Raw genomic sequence first — 21,451 nt, 5'->3', positions numbered from 1 at the left:
GAGAAATAGACAGGACATAAACAGAGAGAGAGAGGGGGGACTAGTGTGAGGCTTTGTAGGGGTGGGTGGATGGCAGCGAGGGACAGAAAAAAAGGGACAGGAGATGAGACAAGACGAGAGAGGGTGGGAGGGGAAGCAGGGACAGAAGAAAGCTGAGTGGGAGTGGAAGACTGAGTTGAAAAAGTTTAAAAGAGGCAGAGGGAAACTGACAGAGGATATGCCTGAGGGAAAATAAATGGAATATGAGTTAGGGAGAGAATCCATGAGCTTCATATGCAGCCAGTGCTGATATTCTTCAACTATTCTGCCCTTCTGGGGCTCTGGGATTGGAAGAAACCATTGCCAAATAAAGAGAGGGGGATTGGGAAGGGAAACTGACCAGCGGATAAACTAAAATTAGAGATCAGAGAAAAATCTTTTCTGTTGGCATTGCACTTAAACTATTTCTGAACCTTCACAGGTCTTCATCAACTTTGCCATGGGAAACATCGGCATGGAACCCGTAGCACTTAACTGCGAAGATGAATGTGATGGCCTGGACTCCATAAAGGCAGTAGAAATGTAGAGCTGACTGTGATCTTGTTTTGTCTGCAGCCCTTATAAATGAAACACAATGTCTGATCATAGCAATCTGCCTGTAATATACTGTATACCTGCAACATGACAGTTTAAACCATTTTTGTTGAAAGTGTCTTCACTGATCACATGAAAGATATCTTATATTACAAGGACACATGCAGATTTGCATACATGCACAGATGACAAAAGTAGATCGTTTAAAGTTTTCTATCCAACAGGTGACACGCCTGTGTACCTTTAATACTGCCTTATTATTTATGAAGGACAAATATAATTGTGTTGGCTATTCATTCCTCTTTGTGGTTGGGACACTATTGACTATTTGATTGTTGTACCATAGCAAATTAAAGGCACTATTTTCTATATAGAATCTTTTTCATTTTACATTAAAGTTAGCAAAACATGATTTTACATCATCTTGAAGCACTCACAGTAAATATATAACGTGTCTACAGATGTTATTTTTTTAGCTAACAAAAGGAAATATTCATACTCAGAAGAACATCTTCAATATGCACTTTTTCCCTACTCATTAATGCTTCCTCTAAGGGCATACCTAACTTTTTAGAATGAAAGTACTGAATATTTAATGGACTTTTTTTTTCCTTCTTATGGACCAGTTCCACATTGTCTTGAATGTATCAAGCATATATTTTATTCTAATAAAGCTATTTTTCAAATGCAACTTATGTTCATTTCCCTATTGTACATGCCTATGTGATGTTTTAGCTTGGATCACATATAAGATCTTTAATGTTTTATTTTAATGACATTCCAGTTTATTTTATGACATTTTCATTGTTTGAGTAGGAGTTCATCATGCTCCATGTTATTTTCTTAATAGTCGGTGTCCTGATGAGAAGAACAGGCTAACATAAAAATGTAAGGCGAAGACAGCCAATGAGATACAGCCATAGGCCACATTTAAAATAGAAATGATACACTAAAACACACATTATCATTTCCTTTTTGAAGAATATTACTACTGTTCATAAGCTACACAGATAACTCAAATATAATATTTCCTGGATGGGCCTAGGATATTCAGTTAGAGTGGGAGCCACATTGTGACATTCAGCCTGACAGGCTAAATAAATTTTGTTTCACTTTTTTTGATTCTAGCTAATATTAATGCACATAAAAGCATCTTTATTTATACTATGTCACTATATTTGGGTAATGCACTAAACTAGTGTCAACATTTGGGCAAGCTATCACACAGAAATAAATTGCAGTGCACCAGATCAGAATCAAATTGAATACTTAAATCCAAATCTGTACATGCTGAATGACAATAACTAAAATCAAGCTGGGTGGGGGCTGTACTTTATTTATCAGAAAAGGGGTTAGCTGGGGTGTGCGTTTAAAAAATAAATAAATAAAAATGTATTTTCGAAGCTTAAAATATTTTTCCTTTATTGGGGGAAAATGCATAACCCTCCCTTCACCATAAATAACTATATTCCAAATAAATATTTTTCACTATTATAAATTGTGTAATATTGTCAATTAAAAAACAAAATAAAAATAAAACAGCATGCTCTTTAAATCCTAGATTTGGGGGTTGTGAGAGTAGTTAGATTAACAGACAATGCAACAATTTAAAGTTAACCCCCCCTGCGCGCGCTCGCACACACACACACACACACACACACACACACACACACACACACACACACACTAAACCAAATCAAAGAACATAATATCCTCTCCAGTGGTGAAAAAAAAATGTTGAAGTTCCTCCCCGTTTTGTACCAGCCCCTCCCCTCACATGTTCAATCGTAGGCCTATATTTCAATTAGTTTTAGAATAAATTAAAACGTATACCACCCTTCCTTATAGTACATCCATGATACCACTATGTTTAGGGGTGGGCCGAACTACGTCATTGCCGTGGTTATGACAGGCGTCACGGGCTACTTCCGCAAAGCTTTGGCGGGAGATGCAAGTAACCAGGAAGCAAGCTCGGTTTGTTTCACAGTCTTAGTTCATAAGCGAATTGATAACAGAAGAGGCTAAGGAAACATATTTCCTTTATTTTCATCATGGATAATGATGTCCCCGTGCAGACAAAGGACTGGAAGAATACAAAGGAGGCGGTGGCGAACTTTCGACGACTGCTGCTTTGCTCCAAATGGTAAGTCAGTGTTAGAGGCGAGCAAAAAGTCCGTTGTTGTGTAACAAGCAACGTTACCTAACGTAACCTACACGTTTGTTTGTCAGACTAACTTACTGGTTAATAAATGCAAGAGGACGATGCTTCACGTATGCACAGCTAATGGTAGTTATCATTCTTTCTACGGTTACGACTCTCTTTACATGGGAACTCAAATCGTATCGCATAAAAGCAAAGACACCGAAAAATGATGTTTGAAAAAACTAGTACCTTCTGCAGTCACCGTTGCAGATAGTTGAAAGAGGCAGAATTAAGAGTTTAAGATAATATGATGCTGCCTGTTGATCGCTAAGTTTCTATCTTAAGGGACTGTTCGTCATTTTTGAGAAGGGCGGGATGGTGTCAAACGGGGGAAGCACTTCAAATATTTTTTTTGTAACTACTTTGTGAGGGGCAATATATATATATATATAATTTTGCCCTGGCGAAGGACATTTAACTTTGCATGGTTGATTTTTGTATTTATGTTAAATATCCTTGCAAGTGGGTTTGAAAGGCATGTTTTGCGTTAAAAATATCTGAAATGAAATAACAATATTTATTGTAGCCAGAAACTGTGAAATGGTTGAAGGGAGAGTCCTGTTTTCCCCCAAATCATACAGGGCAGGGGGGCTTAAGGAGAAATATTTGTAAACCCCCCCCCCCATTTTAGTTTAAAAAAAAACGTACAGTCCCCAATGTTAGCTAACTTCTTGGTATTGCTCGTCATTTTCAGGTTTAATCCAACTATATGCATGTGCTATAGTAGGTCAGGTTTTCAAAACCACTGTGCGACAATAACACAGCGGCACAGCCAAGTGCTTGGTAATGCTGCATTTTATGAGACACAATGTGATAAACAAAGTACACACTCCACGTAACAGCTTGAGTAGCCTGAGGTTGGGAAAGCTGGATGTAAACATTTCCTAGATATAATAGAGCTTACAGGGTTGCATAAAAGCCAAAGTGTATTGAGGATACTGCCCAATAAGAAATTAGTCACATAAAGGTGTGTGTTACTGTGTGATTTTGTAATGGTAAGTTGCTTAAATGCAGGTTTAGTGATGGGACATTGCAGGATGTTGAACCTGACTGTGTTAAGGAACATGCTGTTACACATTCTGGATGCGAGGATGCTCCATTAACTCCAGCCTGATGGCAAGAGGGTAAAGAGTCTATAAGAGAAGTGTAGGAGGGGTCCGCCACACTGCTGGTGGCTATTCAGATGCAAAGTCTATGCTAAATGAACTCTATGTAGGGTGTGAGACTTCAATGATGCACCCTGCTGGCTCCACTACCTGATGCAATTGCCAAATCAGACTGTAGTGCAGGCTGCTCAGGATGATCTCTATAGAAGGACAGACGGTGAGGTTAACTCTCCTCAGCACCTGCAGGAAACAGAGCATAAACTGGGTAGAGTTGCAACTATGAGATTTTCATGGAACAATAACCATCTTGGAAAATATTGCGGTTTCGCATTATCACATTATTAAAGAATTATTATAATTATCAGTCAAAATGACCCTTAAAGGAATGAAAACAGAAGAGTTAGTTTTGGTTGAAAAAAGTCACTATAATTAAGACTTGACACCATTTATTAATGAAAGCATGTATAAAATGTTGTCCTTTTGAAAATATCTAAAATAAAAGTGAGTTTTTTTAAAAATATCGTAAATAATTGATGTACAGTGGGAGCTTAAGTTTTTTGGTTATTAAAAATATTCCAACAACTGTTGTATGGACGATTTGATAGACATTCATAGTTGCCAGAGGATTAATTCTGTCCTTTCATCTTGCATCATCACTAGGTCAAAATGTATCAAATACTTTGCTGCATGTTGAAATACTACCACTCAAACAACATTCCCATCGACATAACGTACTCTTTGTTTAGTGCTAATTAGCAAGCATGCTAACACACTAAACGAAGAAGGTGAACATGGCAAAAACAATAGCTGCTAAATATAAAAATGCTAGCATTGTGAGCGTATTAGCATGCTTGAGTTAGCATTTAACTGAAAGCACAGCTGTGGCAAACTCCAGCCTTACATAACCACTAGCATATCTGTAAACTCTGATTCTTGTTGCATTTAGCCCAAAATGTATTAAAAAATGCCTGAGATGGCTTTTCATTCATACTCTGTCTTAAGTTTGATTAGTTAAGGAGAAGCTTTACAAAAAGAAACATCATTCCACATATAAATTGCATGCAGATCATAAATGGGTAGTTGCATGTGTTGCACTGACAGATACTGATTAGTTTCCTTTAAAGTTTCCTATGAATGGCTACTTATGGATCTTTTTCTTACTCCACTTGTGGGTATGGAACGTGAACAGGAGTGGACTCTGTGCTTATCCTTGAAGGCACCACCAGTGCTCAGTGTGGTGGAGGTTGTCTTGTCTACTGTGACTGTACTGACCACTTTAAATGTTTCCTCTTGTTCCAGCTCAAATGTAATGACGGATCCTGTGTGTCTAGGAATGTGCGAGCATATGCTGTGCAGGTAATGTACCCTAAGCCAAATGGATGTTACTCTGACATGCTCCTTAGCAACAGACCTGTCTCACAGTGGACAGTTTTATTTGTCAAACACATTTGTGACTAATAATGTTATTTGTGGCTCCATTCCATTTCGGTGTGATACTGCCAGGATTTTGCATGCTGGCCCACTGGCACAATTAAAGGGAATGTTGCCGTAATACATTTTTTGTATTTAACACCAACATCATGCTTATCCTGCGTATAGAAAACAAAATATTAACACTGAGACATGTTTTGTTTTTAGTACGATTTTATGCCTTACATATAGAAATAAAATGAAATAAGATAATTACACAATTTTAAGTATATACTACTGGTAGATTAATATTCTAAACTAGTCAGTAATAATATGTGAGTGTTAATGCCAAAGTGACGACTTTAATAGCATATTGTCACAGACATTTCATACATATGAGGAATAAGGAAGATTCATTTTACATAAAATGTATTAAATTAAACAAATCAATTAAATATGAATAAAATGTGTTCTTATTTATTTAAATAAATAATTTATATTTTTATTTAGGATATTTGGTTGCAAACGTTGCTATTATTTATTGTGCATATGAAATACTGAATTCTCGACAACGCTTGGTTTACAGTGTTAAAAGTCTTGACAGCAATTAATGTCCCTTTAGGCATAAACTATGGCCTCAATTTATTCCTTCTCTTCATGACTGAATGGCCTTAAAGGTAAATCGATAAAGCTCATTGTGTTTCTTCTTACTGAACTGTGGAGTGAACTTTTAATCCACCATATGTTTATTGCTCAGGTCCTGTGCTGGCCCCCGGGCAGGAGATGGCTGCGTGGTGTGCCAGAGTCCTGCGTGGGTGAAGGACATCCAAATCAACAGGCAGCTCAGCAGCATCATACAGCTCTTCTGTGGTTTGGAGTCTCTGCTTGATCCCATAAAACATCCAGGTAGATGGACGCTGTAATGTAGCCTCTTGAAAGCATAATTAACAAGTTATCTTTTCAAATCGATGCCTTATGCATTAGATTTCTCCCCACGCTCATCAGCCCACACCCCGTTCTATCAATTGTTGACTGAAATATTTAACATTTTCCTCCACCAATCTAATCCCTGAATGACAGTATTAGTGGCTTGTTCCTGTGCTCTATTATCTTTATCGCCCATCCAGCATCCTGGTAATGACAGTCATTATGCAATGCAATTAACCATGGTGGTGTTTAGTTTTGCGAGTAGATCTCAGCTTTGACAAAGAACTACAGGGCAACTTTCTAAGCCCTGTAGCTTAAATGTGAACAAATGTGCAGCTTGTTGTGCTTTCTGAATTTACACTGAAATATTTAAGAATTGAATGGGCACTTTTGGGCACTACTTTTGTCAGATATTGTTATTATTAGTGGGGAGTGCATAATTTTAAGGTTTGTTATTCTTTTTTCATCTCAACAACATTTCATCAGCTGCAAGGTAATTAAAACACAAAGAGCCTTTTTGACAGGAAAAAAATCAAGCACATGCGGCTGGTGAACTTTTGTATTATTGAAACTATTTTTATTTTTATTTTTTTTTAACTCCTCTCTAGATAAGGTTCAAACACAACCTAAGAGCCCCGTCTTTAAACACAAAAAGAACTTCAAGATCTGGTTCAGCCCCCGTAGCCGCAAGGTGCGCTGCATGGTGGAGAAGCCTTCAGAGGTCACTGTACCGGAGAGCACATCTTCTGGAGAAACAGCTGCGGCACAGCCAGACTCCCTCACTGCTCAACACCAGGACCTGTCAGTTTTCAATTTCACTTTGTCCTCCCAAGATTCTAGCTCTTCTTGCCCTCAAACATGCAAGAATGAAAACAGGAAGAAGAGGTCAACTAAGAAAAATGCCGCCAGCAGGAAGGTGCAAGGAGCCACTAGGACCACACGAAAACGGGCCAAGCAGGAGATGAAGAAGAACAGGCTGGAGGCTATAAACCAGCAATGGGGGATCACCAAGGAGGCAGATGCCTTGAAGGAAAAGGAGCAGCCCTGTGCTGAAGGGGCGAGGAGGTCCAGTAAAAGAGTTTCCTTCCTAAGCCCCGCTGTCACGTCTGACGAGCCTCAGCCAGTAGTGCCACAGGGGAGTGCTAATGAACTCAGCCCTAACAGAAGCACCACGAGGGAGAGTCTCCAAGTAGGCAGCACCACTGTACTGAATGACCAAACCCAGCCTGGTCAGAGAATGTCAGACAGTGTCGACCAGCATGACAAACTGAGTGAAACTGACAAGCCTGAAAAACACCGAAATGTGTCTCCCCCAAAGTCTTCCTCCAAAAGATCCAGATTGGAGGAGAAGGTCACCACCTTGGAGACCACACCAAAAAGGCCCAGGGCTTCCCCAGGCAGGGGGAGGAAATCACAGATGTCTCCTGCCGTTCTCAATCCCCCATCTTCTGCTAGCCCCAGGTTTGATAAGAGAATCAAAAACTCCAGAGGAGAGCAAGGAGACAGCCCCTCTGCCCGAGCAACTGTTGATAGAAAATCTCCCTGTTCTCCTGGTGCATCTGTTGGACGTCCCACTTCAGGAAGCCCTGCGGTGATGAAGAGGAACCACAAGGGAGAGAGCCTGCTGCATCTAGCTGCTATAAAGGTTCAGTAGTGTCTAAATAATTGACCTTATTTCTGTTGCATTCTAAAAATACACATTTTAAAATATGACTGCAGTGGGGTGACAGCACTAAAAGCTAAAAGACAAATGCATATGTTGCAGGGTGCAAACTTTCAAAATGCATTTAAGATAAAAAATCTGCCTGTTAAAATGAATTTCCATCCTCTTGCCCCCGCTCAGTTGTACGTATTAGTCTTCAGATGATCTGACAGCCATGTTCAGGTCTGCTGAGAATAAACTGTCTTGCAGTAATCCTTGTAAACACAGCCGTAATCCCCCTCTGGATCCCTGACAAGGTAATCAATGGCCCACTGTGGAGTGTGATTGATAAACAGTGGAGCTTTGGTACACTAGGATCAGTTATTGTGTTTGAGGGGTTGCGTTTACAGGTCTACAGTTTTGACCTCGGGTTTGTTGTTCTCTCTGGGTCCTGCAGGGGGATGTAGAGGCTGTCAAAGAACTGCTGGACCAGGGGGCTGACCCAAACCTGAAGGATAATGCTGGGTGGACACCTCTGGTAAGACTAATACACTAAAGTAATAGATCTTTAATCGTTGTGTGCAAAAACTCAGTGACAAAATGTTTCATCAACCAAACAGTTGTAGTTAAATGAACACACTGTGTGTTGCAATACCCACACTACTCTACTATACTGTGTGCAAGAAAAAGATTTAGTATGTACCAATACATAGTATGTCAGGTGCAGTATGCCACAGATACTAGGATATTCTACAACATCTGGTTTTGCAGTATGCAAGCCAGCATGCTTTTCTGCATATTCTTACCCACAATCCTCTGTGTAGCAGCAGATATGTCACATCTTCTTGAGCTCTGGTTTAAAGCTGACAGAGGCCACAGTGATGGATGACAGTGCATTAAAGTGACTGTTGACCAGTTTGATGGTAATAACAGTAATATGAATTGTACAAAATAGTCATAGAGGTTATAAAAAGAAAAGAGTGAAATGCCTATGTAGGCAATTAAATTAGTATAAAATATTACAATCCATAATGTACGCAGTCGCAACTACTGCTAGTAAAACAGCAGAGCACTCTCTGTCCCTGCCAAATTTGGCGATTTGTGTTTGTCTCCATGGTAATTGATGAATGAGAAAGAGGGTCAGAGTTCAGAGTGCAGTTTTATGAAGAAGTAGTATGTCTTGATTGTTTGCAATTGTGTGTACAGCACGTAACAGTACATCCTTTGTAAGGGAAGCCGTAGTACTTACTAAAAGTAAAAAGAAAAAGTGTGTGACTCAGAATGCACACATTGTTTTACTACACTGGTGGGCTTTTATCTTTCCTTTTTGATTTGTTTTTGTGTCAATAACATTGGCATTTTTTACACACAATGACTTTGTGCTTTGTCAGACTGATGGCAAAACATTTCCACACAAATGCTCTTTAACTGTAGCTTTTCTTCTCTTACCAACATTTGCATATTGTCATTAACTAATTATTGTATTGTCCTCTCCAGTAAAGCAACATGCTCAGTCATTGCATATTATTTTGCTTTTATGAATATGCACACAAGCTTAATTTTCTTGTCTAAATAGCTCTATTCATTTATTTTTTCTGTATCCTAACCCCTGTTTCTGCTATGTGAGTAGGCACAGGACAATATGACATTTCATGTTACAATTATAGTGGCCCAAATAAGTGTGATTCATGATATCCCAATAATTACCAAAATGTGCTTAAAGCAAACCTTTTCATCTTACATTTCTTATAATAAATACCAAAGTTATGTTCTTTCTTTAATTTAATCACAGTGATGAGGATACTCATGACCACAAATATATATATATATATATATATATATATATATATATATATATATATATATATATATATATATATATATATATATATATATATATATATATATATATATATATATATATATATATATATATATATATATATATATATATATATATATATATATTTTATTTTATTTTTTTTCTAATTTGTGATAAAATCATATATGGTCTCATCCCTTCACATGAGGCTTTTTTGCTGTTTTTGATGTAATAGCGTCAAACTGCAACCAAAAGCAATACCATAATATGTACTGTTGAGAAACATAGCCACAAAGACTTTAAGTTGACTTAAGCTCAGCTGGTAAAATCCAAATGTCATGCCAGGATCCAAGCTCTCCAGAATGTGTCATGTACTATAAGCCATTTTTATGCAGGCTAGGCTTCCCCAAAAACATGTAGGCATATGCTCTTTTAATTTAGCCCAAAGTTGCCTGCAAATGACAGACTGTAGAAGTCCTCTCTAAGCCATTTATTCCTTTGAGAACTAACAGATGAGAGCCTTGCTTCTACGTTATTGCAGCACTTTGCGTAGCTACCTGTTGTCGAGAAATGCTCTACTCAAACTTCAGTCTTGACATTTTGCAGCTGATCTTAATTGTTTCCAATAAGCTCTTCATATTTGACAGACCTGTATCTGAGAAGACTGGGAACATGACATTTTTATTTTTTTTCTAAAGAATCACAGCTAAATTTTAATACAGAGGGCAGTTTTTGCATTCGCTCATTCCAGAGGGAGTCGCTCTCACACTCTTACCTTGTCAAATTAACTTCAGGTTCAAGTATAAAACATAACCTTTAAAAACACTCACTTTATTACGCTACACCCCTCAATCATTTTAATTTTTAGAAAAGAATGTGGAGATAATACTGAAGTTTTCTTCTCAGATCTTTCTGGGTACGAGTTGAATTCAGCAGAACTAATGAAGTGGGATTAAGCTTTAATATTTGATTGGTATATATTACAGACACTCCGAGAAAGAACTACACATTGCATTTAAAACATCTCAGAACAAAGATTCAAATTCACTTGAACTCTTTAAAGCGCCCACCTCAACTAAAATAGTATCAACTAGAAAAAAACATAAATATTACAGTGATGGAAAATGGATGTGAATCTAAAATGCATACGGAGAGTAAGGCTGTGTTTTTAGTGTGACAGAAAAAAACAGATCAAAGCAGAGCAGGATGACTTCTGAGCCTTACTCCTCTTTGTTCCAGCATGAAGCATGTAACCTGGGTTACCTGGCGGTTGTGGAGGTGTTGGTCTCTAGGGGAGCCCTGTTGAATACGCCTGGCTATGAAAATGACTCACCACTCCACGATGCTGTGAGGAACGGCCACCCAGCCATTGTTAAACTGCTGCTACAGCTTGGAGCCTCGCAGAACGTACTGTAAGTTGCTTTAAAGAAAGTTTACACCAACAAAATGACCATTTAAATATCAATTATTCATGCTGTATCACCTGGAATTCGTGAAGAAAGCTTTGTTTTTCTTGCTTGCCTCCGGTGAACCAAGAATCCAGAAAGAGCAAACATTTCAGGGGGACCATGTTTAACAATAGCAGAACTTTATCAAACCATCTATTCAACAAACTCTCACATGACTCGTGCAGTATAAACCAAGTCTTGCCTTTAGCCCTCTTTGAGACTAAAAGTGAAACTTATGCTTTCACTTTTAGTCCCATTCAGAAAAGGCAAGACACGAGTTGTGTTAGAGGTTGCAAAAGGATGTTTTGTTTATAGTTCTGCTGGTAAATGTGTTCGCCATTTACTTCAAGTCAATTCCAGGTAACAGGGCATCAATAATTAGTAAATGGTGATTTTGTGGGTGAAGTATTTCTTAAGAGTTTAGTTTAGAGTTTAAGAGTTTATTGGTTTTACATTTTAGATTCTGTAAGCCTTTTACTTGTAACAACACTTGTATACCGTATACAATACTGCAGACAGAGAGTTACACTTATACAGGGTCACTTCAAGTCAAATGAATGACAAAGATGCTTTGCTTGACACTGGTTTAGTTTAGTTTAGTTTAGTTTATTTGTTTCACATAATAGAAAACAACAATGCGGATAAATCATATAAAATTTGAATTCTGATTTTCAAAATCTGGCCCTGTTGAATTTGTAATAGAATAGCCTGGGTACTTTTGTTAGGACTGTGTCAGTGAGGTAGTATGTGACGTTGCATTGGATCACATTAATTTGTGATATAGTGTAAATAAATGAGGTGAACAGAATATTACAAACACGTTTCAACTGAGATCAAGTATAAAATCCTAACAAAAACTGAACATTTAAGGTAAGTCCATATTTATTGCACAGCTTTTGTATTTCATTGCATTACATCAGAAAAGCTCCTCTGTCATTCTAGACTGGTGTTCATTTTGCACTTCTTTAAGAAATCATCTGTTTCCTGGTCAGTGTTCCAGGCATTCAGCCATTTATTATTGAGGACAGGCGTACACTGGTGCAGTATGTAGGTGGATGGATGTAGGAAAATCGACTGACGCTGATTAGTTGCTGGTCAATCAGTTGATGCCGTATCAGCATTTGTGGCTTGCGGAGGCGGGGTAGATGCGTAGCACAATATCCATAATGAGGCAGAGGATGCTGGTTAATAAGTGTGATCAATAGAGTAGTTGATCAGGGTCGGTATGTTGGTCTGTTAATGCTCCCTGCGATCATTTATGCCAATCATCCTCTGTCTTCTCCCTCCTTCATTTCATTGTGCTCGTGTTGTTGCTTTGATGGCTCCCGATTGCTTAGTCTTACATTTTCTCCTCTTTACCTTGTTGCTTGTCTGCAAGGCAAACAAGAGACAGCGATTGGGACTGTCTGTCAGGACGCTGCAAGATGAATGCAATCCATGCCCCCAGCCGCAAACACACACGCGCACACACACACACACACACACACACACACACACACACACACACACACACACACACACACACACACACACATGCATATACCCCCACAAGAGGCAAACCAAGACATCTGCCAATGCAATCCCTAATGGAATGATTGGCACACAGCTCGGGGGTTTGGAAATACAGGTTTTGCAGATTTCCATTGTTCCTCTGTGCATGTGTGTCTATGCACATTAGGTTTGAATGATTGGACTGCATTTATTCATTGTTTTGGCTGGCCTGTCTTCTAAATCAGTGGCTGTGAGTCCACTTTCTATCAAGCAAAAGTATTTGACTTGCTGTGCAGGCTATTAGAAGTACTGACGGAAGTCTTAATGTAGACTAATTCTCAAGTGAATACTAATGCTTTTTATGCAGTTGACGATTCCCTGTTATCTCAAAAACAACAGGTTTAAGCATTTCCTGAGAAGCTGCACAGCATGCACAGCGGGACTCCTGACTAGAAGTCTCAGTCCTGTAAGCATAAATATCTACCAATGCAGCACATTTGGACAGCCAAGATGAGACCTGCAAGGTGTTAGCAGGTAGCATATGTTTCCAAACTTAAATGACCATGCTGGTATTTATTATTATTTTTTTTTATACATTTACTGCTGTTTTGTGTACTTTATTGCAAACTGTTTTCCTTATCATACTATAGCTTTTAGATTACCTCTAATAAAGTTCATGTAAATGCAGTACAGCATGCAAATTAACTTGTGCTGATGAGATGTGAAAAACAAGACATATTTGAATTAGCTCAGTCCTAATGACCATCCAAAGCCCGAAGCACTAAATCTATACAGACATTAATTACCATCACCTGTGCGCCTCGTACTGGCACGCCAATCTAATACACTAAATCTAATTATGCTACACACTGAGTCAAACAAGTCACCAAATGTTAGCAGCGATAGTAACTTCATTTACCAATTAGCACCTGCATTTATATTTATTACACACTACGACTGAACCATGGGGGAAAATAATGTTATTTTTTAAGGCCAATTTAATGATTTGATTGCATATAATTTTTTTTAAAGGTCTTCCTCTGTCTTCCTCCTTATCTGTGTTGTTATTATGATTATTAACATTATGATTATTATTGTTGTTATAACAACAACGACAACGATAATGATAACGATAATGATGGTGATAATGATAATGATAATGATAATGATGATAAAAATCAAAATAAATGATATTATTGTTGTTGATGTCGTCATTGGAAATGAATGAATCTTACTGATCACCAGGGTTTTCCATGCATTCATTTATTTGTCGCAGCCCGCCATGTATTCATTTTTTATTTTTGGAGCTAGACTGTTGATTAGGAGTGCTTCTGAAATATATATATATATATATATATATATATATATATATATATATATATATATATATATATATATATATATATATACTTTTCTCTTATTGCTGTTCAATATTTTATCTTTTTGCCGTCCTCCATGGCAGAATTTCCGATGTCAGGGATGGATGTTATGTAGCTCCCTCACAAGGTGAAATCATGGGCAATCCGGGCACTATTGTAACGTTACAAAACCGTTAACATGAAATAATTGTATTTAATATATTTTATTCCTAAACACTGGACCTTTAACCTTTTTTTCTACTCAATGACAATGTTTAAAACTTTGTCATTGGTTAGGTTTTTTTAATTAAGCATCAAGCACAGTGTAAGTGCTACTCCTGACTATATCATGTTACACAGTTTTACATCTGCATAACAATTATAATGCAATACACAGTACTTCTACAGAGTTAAATGGAAGCATAGGGTGAGTCACGTACTGCATTATCAACTATATGCTGGAACACCCAGCTGATCCGACCATCAGGGCAGAATTGAGAGTGGATTGTTTAAGAAGGAAATGTAGCTAATGAACCTTTTGATTAAAAATGCATTCAGGCCTCACCCTCCGCCTCATCAGTTGCTCGCCACGTGTTTCCGTCGTTAGACTTATGACTCCTTTCAAGACACACTGCTGAGCTGACAGTTCAAAAGCTCTGTCAGCTGTTGGGTGTGGATGAGCTTAGCTTGAATTTTGAACTGACCTCATAAAATCTTAACACATGGTGTTCTTTGATGAAAAGTAAATGGAGACAGAAATATAGATATTCTCATAATTAAATCTATGTAGAAATGTGTTCAAAGCATACTGTACAGGTACAGCAGCAGTTTGTGTAATTGAGCAGAATAAAAGGCTACAGTTATTATCAGCATTTATGTTATGTTGAACTAAACTCTGTACTTGTGTTCAGCTGGAAATGAATATTTGAATCTCCTCCTCCCAGTTAGAATAAGAGTCACGGTTACAGTGGGTATCCTCTAGAACCACCACCGCCTTCCTCCCACTTGTGTACTTAATGCAGAGGCTTGTGGGAGAGTGTTTGTGACTTTACCTCCAGCACAATTTTCCACGCTTTATTATTTTTCTTCCTCAGATATTCTTCTCACGTGCAGCTGCATAAACCAGCTTGTGTGTGTGCATATGTATAAGTGTCAGGGACATTTTATGTTTGTTTGTATTTGTGTGTATATGGGGTTAGGGGAGGTGTATGAATCCAAATGAAATATTTTATGGACCAGTGGACCTATTAATTGTCCCCCAGGTGTTATCTTTGCTGACGCCTAATCTTTTAGAGACGACCTGCTGGGTTCTGTTCTTCTCTCTGTCTCCTCTCCTCCTCTGTGTGCTTTTCTTCATTCCTTTCTCCTTTCTCTCTTTCCTCAAGGTGACCTCAGTTTCATGCAGGTCTCTCAAACTTAAACATACATTTTTCATTCTTGAGTGTTTCTTCAATATACTTATTGTAACCAGGGAATGCTCACAATTTCATCTCTTTGAAACTCTTTTATGATGATGCTAAGCCTCCGTTACACAAACCTGTACTGAGGGGTTATTTTGTATCAGAGTTAAATAGCTGTACTCAAAGCTAAATGTTGTCTTTTCACCCCTGAATATATGTCACTGAAAAAGCGTATGTGCAAAAAAGTCAGCACTTTTCAGTAACGTTGTGCTATCATGAGATTTTCTTTTGCTGGCAGGGAATCAGGTGTGTTGTATATGACATGACCCAGCAATAAAGTAAAACACAGATTTCAGCTCAGTCCTCATATCAAACAATTATACTCCACTGAATGACACACACGGGCGCACAGTTTCACAGAACAAGCAGGGTGTGACATCGCCAAATTGTTTTTCTCAGAGCTCTGGACTGGCAAATATTGATTTTTTTTTTTGTTGTTTTTTCTGCTTGGTCGGTGATTAAAAAAACAAACCAAATTTGCACCGATTGTTGAAGTGATGAATTGATATAAGGGAATGATTATCTTGTTGGAGACAACTTTGCTGTGGACTTATCACATAGTACCATCAATGCTGCGCTAGTGCCTGTGAAAGCTTTGTCACATTGGCAGTCATTCAGAACAGAGACAGTTTGGTTTTAGTATGGTTAATTAGTTAGATTTAGGATTAAAATATTTAAGTCTCCTGCTAGTTGCTAAGAGACGGGAACAAGAGGATACAACTTGAAAAGGGAATATTGCTTAACTGCTCACTGGCCAGAACAGTGTGCTTTGGCACATTATGATGCGGTTAAAGGCATGATTTCCTCCATTAATTTCTGCCATGTATGAAATGGATGATTGTTTGAGATCCTTGGGCAGAGACCTTTTGTCTGTTCTGGCGTCCAAAGTTTATTCAAAATATGTAAAGCCTGGTATACACTTGGGCTGTCTCAGACAAAAGATGACCATCATTAAAGAAATGTGTTATCTTTAGTCCTGTCTCTAAAACGGATGGCTGTTGTCGCGAGCAAAGACAGCCTGCGATAAAATTCTGACAGTGTCAGAAGATTGGGATGAAAATTTGTGTGACTGCTCTCACGACCTATGTCTACTAAATAACCAATAGAAATCCAGCATGAAATGACGACAATGCGAAATGCTAGTAGATGCAAATAAATACTTTGAGCTCTCGACATGCCAAGCTGGCCACTTTTTTCCAGCAACAACAGCTTCCACATTCTCTTCCTCCCCTTCTTCTTCAGATGTTTTTCAACACACATAAAAGCCACTATAGCGAGGGCTCCATTCATGTTTGATTACATTATCCTCTTATCACTACAGCAGTGTAGATGGAGGACGCACGCCAGCTACGTTTTGTTCTTGCGTATTGATGTGGATGAACTTAGGTGGCAGTCTGCAATTCAGTAGGTGATGTCATCACACAGTCAGCATACATTAACCTTGATGTTGTACCAAAGTTTATGAAGATCCATGCCGCATAGTCTAGCTTGCACTCATCTTAAAAGATTGCAAAAAATCTCACCGTCTGCAGGAGACATAAAACAGCCCATTGCTGTCACGGCCGCAAGATTCACGAATGCACCGAGCAGAGAATAAGACCTGGCTATGTCAATACCCCCTTTAAAATCTTCTATTCTTTAACATTATTATTTATTTATTTTAATCTGGCCCAGTATAACAGAGGTGGGAGTAAACTACTCATGTGCATGTCAAAAAAAGGTCTCAAGCCTTAACCTCCAAAGGCCCAGTGTGTAGGAAGATCGGCAGTTTGATCCCCGGCTCATCCAGTGCGCATGTCCAAGTATCCTTGGGCAAGAGACTGAACCACAAATTGCTTCCTATGGCTGTTCTATCAGTGTTTAAGTGAGTGTGAATGTCGAAGCTGAGTAGCATGTGGCACCTTGTACAGTAGCCTCGGCCACGAGTGTATGGATGTGTATATGAATGGGTGAATGTGTATAAAAGCACTTTAAGTGGTCAAAAGACTAGAGAGGTGCTATTAAATAGAAATTCAATTGTTTATAATAAAACATGTTGTTCAGACTATAAATAACTTTTACATTTTCTCCAAGACCAAAACAGTAGACTTTTTCTCACTCAAACAAAGACTCAAAATAAAGAAATAGTGCCCCAGGTTACTGGACAGAGTTTTTGTACAAAAAAAATCCAACTGAAAATAAATTGCAGCATATCCCTCTTCATCTAACACTTTTCACTTTCCCAAAAGAGAAAAAAGTGCAACAGATCTCTATATGCTCAAATTAATTATTTACCTATTATACTGTGTATGTACTGCTGCCTGCCCCACATTGCACACAGTGCAAGAAGAGACAGAAGAACTGGTTACGATCATTATGCTGAGCAGCGTGATTGGCAATTAATTTCAATTCATATTATTTAAAAATATTTCTAGCCTTTGCCTGCTGGTCTTAATAAGTAACCTAATTCACAGTTATTTGCTTTTTAGAAATAAAGTTGCTAAGGGGGTCCGAAAAGTCACAGAATCTATAGTGAGAAAGTTCCCCACTTGTACCGTGCATGTAAAGATGAGTGGCACAGAATCAGCTAGACTGAGCGGCGACTCAGTGGTCACAGTTGATCAAGTTGAATATAGATTCTGTTCACTGGCCAATAGATTGTTGCATCACTCTGTTTTGTTTCTTTTTGTTATTTTTTTGGCAGTAAGCTGTCATGTGTTTCTTATCAGTTTTATGTCTAACTGTCCCTTTGGTCACCAGATGGTCTTCACTGCCACAAATGCACAAATACACATGTGTATGCTTCCTGTGGGACACTGACACAATATCTTTCTGAATTTTCCTCTTCACAGTAATCTGTATGGAAAGCGGCCTGTAGATTACGCAGTGAGTGTGGAGATGCAGGAGATTTTCCAGGAAGCCTCAGAAGGAACCCAATATGCTAACACATCTCTGAGCCCCTCAGCCAGTCTCTCTAAGGTACGTCTACATGAAGATTTTATTTTATTTTTTTCTCATCTCTAGAAATTGTTAACCCCAGAGTGCTAACATTTTTGCATCATAGGCCTAGACATTTCTAAACCTTGTCTTTATGTTCTTTCTTAGTTGAGCGACTGTGTGAGGAGGGATGAAACGGTCGTGTTTCTGGCCAGCAAGCTGTCACAGCCAGAGCAGCTTCAAGTTGCCAAACTGGGAGAGCTACTGGGAGGGAGTATGGCTGACACCTTCTCTGGCTCAGGTAGTGTTTGTGTGCTGCAGAAACACCTCCTCGGGGGGCTTAAACTTCCTTAATGTTCCAGGCGAAGCCTCTTAGAATACCGATCGCATATGATTGCTTTTTAATGCTGTTGTTTGAGACACATGGGCTCTCAGCAACAGTGCAAATTAACAGCAGCTACCAGCCAACTACTGGTACATTGGGACCATGGCTGGTAGGTTCACTGCCAAACACTCTGATAGGTAATCAACCATCATTTGGATACTTTGTTCAACTGAAAGATGTATTAGATGGGTAAATTACAGGCTCAAGCACCCAGAGGATCTGTAGCCATGAGGTAGTCTCTTTCCCTGGTCATGCTGTTTGTTATATACAGTACTTTCTACCACCATAGAGATGGGATTTTTATCTGAGTGATCCTTTTCCTACAGAGCCAAGCCTTACAGGCTTTACTGCCTTAGACAGACCCCTTTGTATTGTACAAGCCAACAGTAGGTGCTTGAGCATTATCACTCATGACGGTTCAACAGTAACTAACAAGTGCTTTAAGAGCTGTATACATCATTGTGATACAGCAGTTCCATCACTGTTGCATAGTAATGGCTGGAAGAACACCAGAGAGCAAAAGTAATTGAAATCATTCCTCATAAAATGTTTGGAGGTACTGTCAGGGTGATGAATAAGCACTAATGAAAAGCAGAAGTGTTTCTCACAAGTCTCCCGCCTCTGACTGGAGGGGTGAAAGTTTGTGCTTTCAGAAAATGTTTTTTACATTTTCAACTCAAGGCTACAAATCCACGCAAATCCACGGTCAATGAGCAATGTAAGAAGGTTTTGCCCTGGAGATATAATTATGCTCATTTTGTACTTGTCAACTATGCTCACTTGTTGAATGAAATGGCAATAAGCTTCTATTTAAATTTTAATTAACCTCTAATTATCATCTAAAGCATTTGAATGAAATAAGCTGTTGCTTGGCCTTTGTTGTGTTGCCATGTACTGTTCGACAGATTTTCAGTATGCTTACCTGTTCAGCCAGGCAAAGTAAGCAAAATATTAACTGAGTGGGAAATGCACTATATTTGGGGCATAAAAAGGAATCAGAACCCTAAGTATGAGTCTTTTTCTGCAGTTGGGTTGGTTATCCTATTACAAAACTGTCAAAATGAGTAACAGAGCATTCAAATGTGTTTAGTTTTGTCTGACTTTATGCACAACAGTTGGACTGAACACATACAGTATGGCTAAATTTAATGTCTTGCTATGTATATCAACCCAAAATTTCGTACTTTGGTTTCTGAGTAAATACCTTCAAAACTACATTTCCATCATCCTCAGCTTTACAGCATGCTGACACAACTAATACAGTGACACTGTATACAGCAAGAACTCTCTTTTTCCACATGAGCTGTGCAGCAGTGTCTCTCATTGAAGGATTTAAATGCTCAAGTACATCAGACAATGTATTTGATTAAAAAGATAAATATATTACAACTTGATATTAGACACCCTTGCCTTGCTATATCACCCTGAATGTGTCTTCATGCAGTTAAAGCTCCTTTACACTTAAACAAAGTGTCTGGCTATGAGCCTTTGCTTATGGTGTAGTCTCCACAGACGGTGTCCTCTCCAGCCCATAGCTCTTGCTAGTATCACCAGGGAAGTCATCTAACTGCAGACATGTCAGAGAACAAGTTAGGATGTGCTCTAATGTTTTTCTCTCGAGCTAGAGAAGTCTGTTCACGGCTCATTTAACTTGGGAGTGAAATCAAAGCAGTGTCTACAATGCAGCATCTGAAATGTGAAATTAAGGCTTAATACGCTTTTGACCATGTTATAACTTTATTACCTTGTAGCACTTGGGCTATCTAAATCTGTGCTGATAACATGCGTATAAACACTGTGTAGCAGGACAGTCTGCCACTCGGTCTTGAGTCGCTGAGAGTCACAGAAGGACAGCAGCAGGCAGCATGTGTTTGTGTATGTGGAGCACAACTCATTTGTACCTTTTCAATTTGGCTGCTGTGTGTGTTTGTGTCTTCCTCCAGTGAGCCATGTCGTGGTGCCAGAAGGACACATGCCCACCACCAACTCCACCCTCCTGGGTCTTCTTGCTGGCTGCTGGGTTGTCAGATTCAGCTGTGAGTATAGAGTGAGCCGTCAGCTGGAGTAGTTCTCTGCGGAGGCTATTTTGGGATGTCATGTTAAACAATGTTGCTGTTGGAGCCTGAGTAACTTCCTACTGTACTGACACCAAAGCAGATTTTTTTCCCAAAATATCCTGAATGTTAAATGTAGCTTATGCTTGGCCAGGCTTTCTGTTTTAAAATTGAATGGAAAAGTTAACCTTAAATTATGGGTTCTGTTATTATATGCTGTGCCGACCTTTACATCAATCAAAACACAAGTGAAGTGTGTATGATCACACAGTGATGGCTTTCGTTAAAGCAGCAGCTGCAGCTGCAAACATGGCCTTATGTTTTCTAAAAAGTAAAGAAAATCCCTGCACTTCATGTCATGTAAATCCAAGTATTGTTCAGTTAAATTGTTTTACTTTAGACCCACAACTCAAATATTTACCTCATTATCTCTAAGACTTAAAGGCTTCTAATGGAGAGATTAGAGTTCGCTCTGACAATGAATGACAATGAATGACAATTATGTTTGGATGAGTATTGCACTGAGCTCCTTTCATTCCTGACAGTCATTAATTCAGTTTAGATGGCTTGAAGATTATTTTTCCATCACTGCAGCCGAGGATAACATGACATGAGTCAGACATCATAACTGTGGATGGAAATGTTGCTCACCCTAA

At 38.7% G+C, this 21,451-nt stretch overlaps 2 protein-coding genes across 2 annotated transcripts in view; both read left to right on the top strand.

Moving 5' to 3' along the window:
- abca12 (ATP binding cassette subfamily A member 12) overlaps positions 1-1,264 on the top strand; it is an 81,071-nt gene extending 79,807 nt beyond the window's left edge. The window contains exon 71 of the mRNA XM_042494168.2: positions 461-1,264. Coding sequence (XP_042350102.2) covers positions 461-565 — 105 coding nt within the window. The 3' untranslated portion in view covers positions 566-1,264. The remainder of the gene's footprint in view (positions 1-460) is intronic.
- A 1,226-nt stretch (positions 1,265-2,490) lies between these two features.
- The window catches only part of bard1 (BRCA1 associated RING domain 1), a 28,920-nt gene continuing 9,959 nt past the window's right edge, over positions 2,491-21,451 (top strand). Inside the window, exons 1-9 of the mRNA XM_042494865.2 lie at positions 2,491-2,716; positions 5,182-5,238; positions 6,050-6,198; positions 6,828-7,864; positions 8,319-8,399; positions 10,923-11,095; positions 18,272-18,398; positions 18,525-18,657; positions 20,685-20,777. Of these exons, the coding sequence (XP_042350799.2) occupies positions 2,625-2,716; positions 5,182-5,238; positions 6,050-6,198; positions 6,828-7,864; positions 8,319-8,399; positions 10,923-11,095; positions 18,272-18,398; positions 18,525-18,657; positions 20,685-20,777 (1,942 nt within the window). The 5' untranslated portion in view covers positions 2,491-2,624. The remainder of the gene's footprint in view (positions 2,717-5,181; positions 5,239-6,049; positions 6,199-6,827; positions 7,865-8,318; positions 8,400-10,922; positions 11,096-18,271; positions 18,399-18,524; positions 18,658-20,684; positions 20,778-21,451) is intronic.

Source organism: Plectropomus leopardus, chromosome 10 (assembly GCF_026936395.1).
Source record: "Plectropomus leopardus strain MGB_pleo_1.0 chromosome 10, ASM2693639v1, whole genome shotgun sequence".
Lineage (NCBI taxonomy): Eukaryota > Metazoa > Chordata > Actinopteri > Perciformes > Serranidae > Plectropomus > Plectropomus leopardus.
This window is presented reverse-complemented; position numbering and strand designations above follow the sequence as displayed.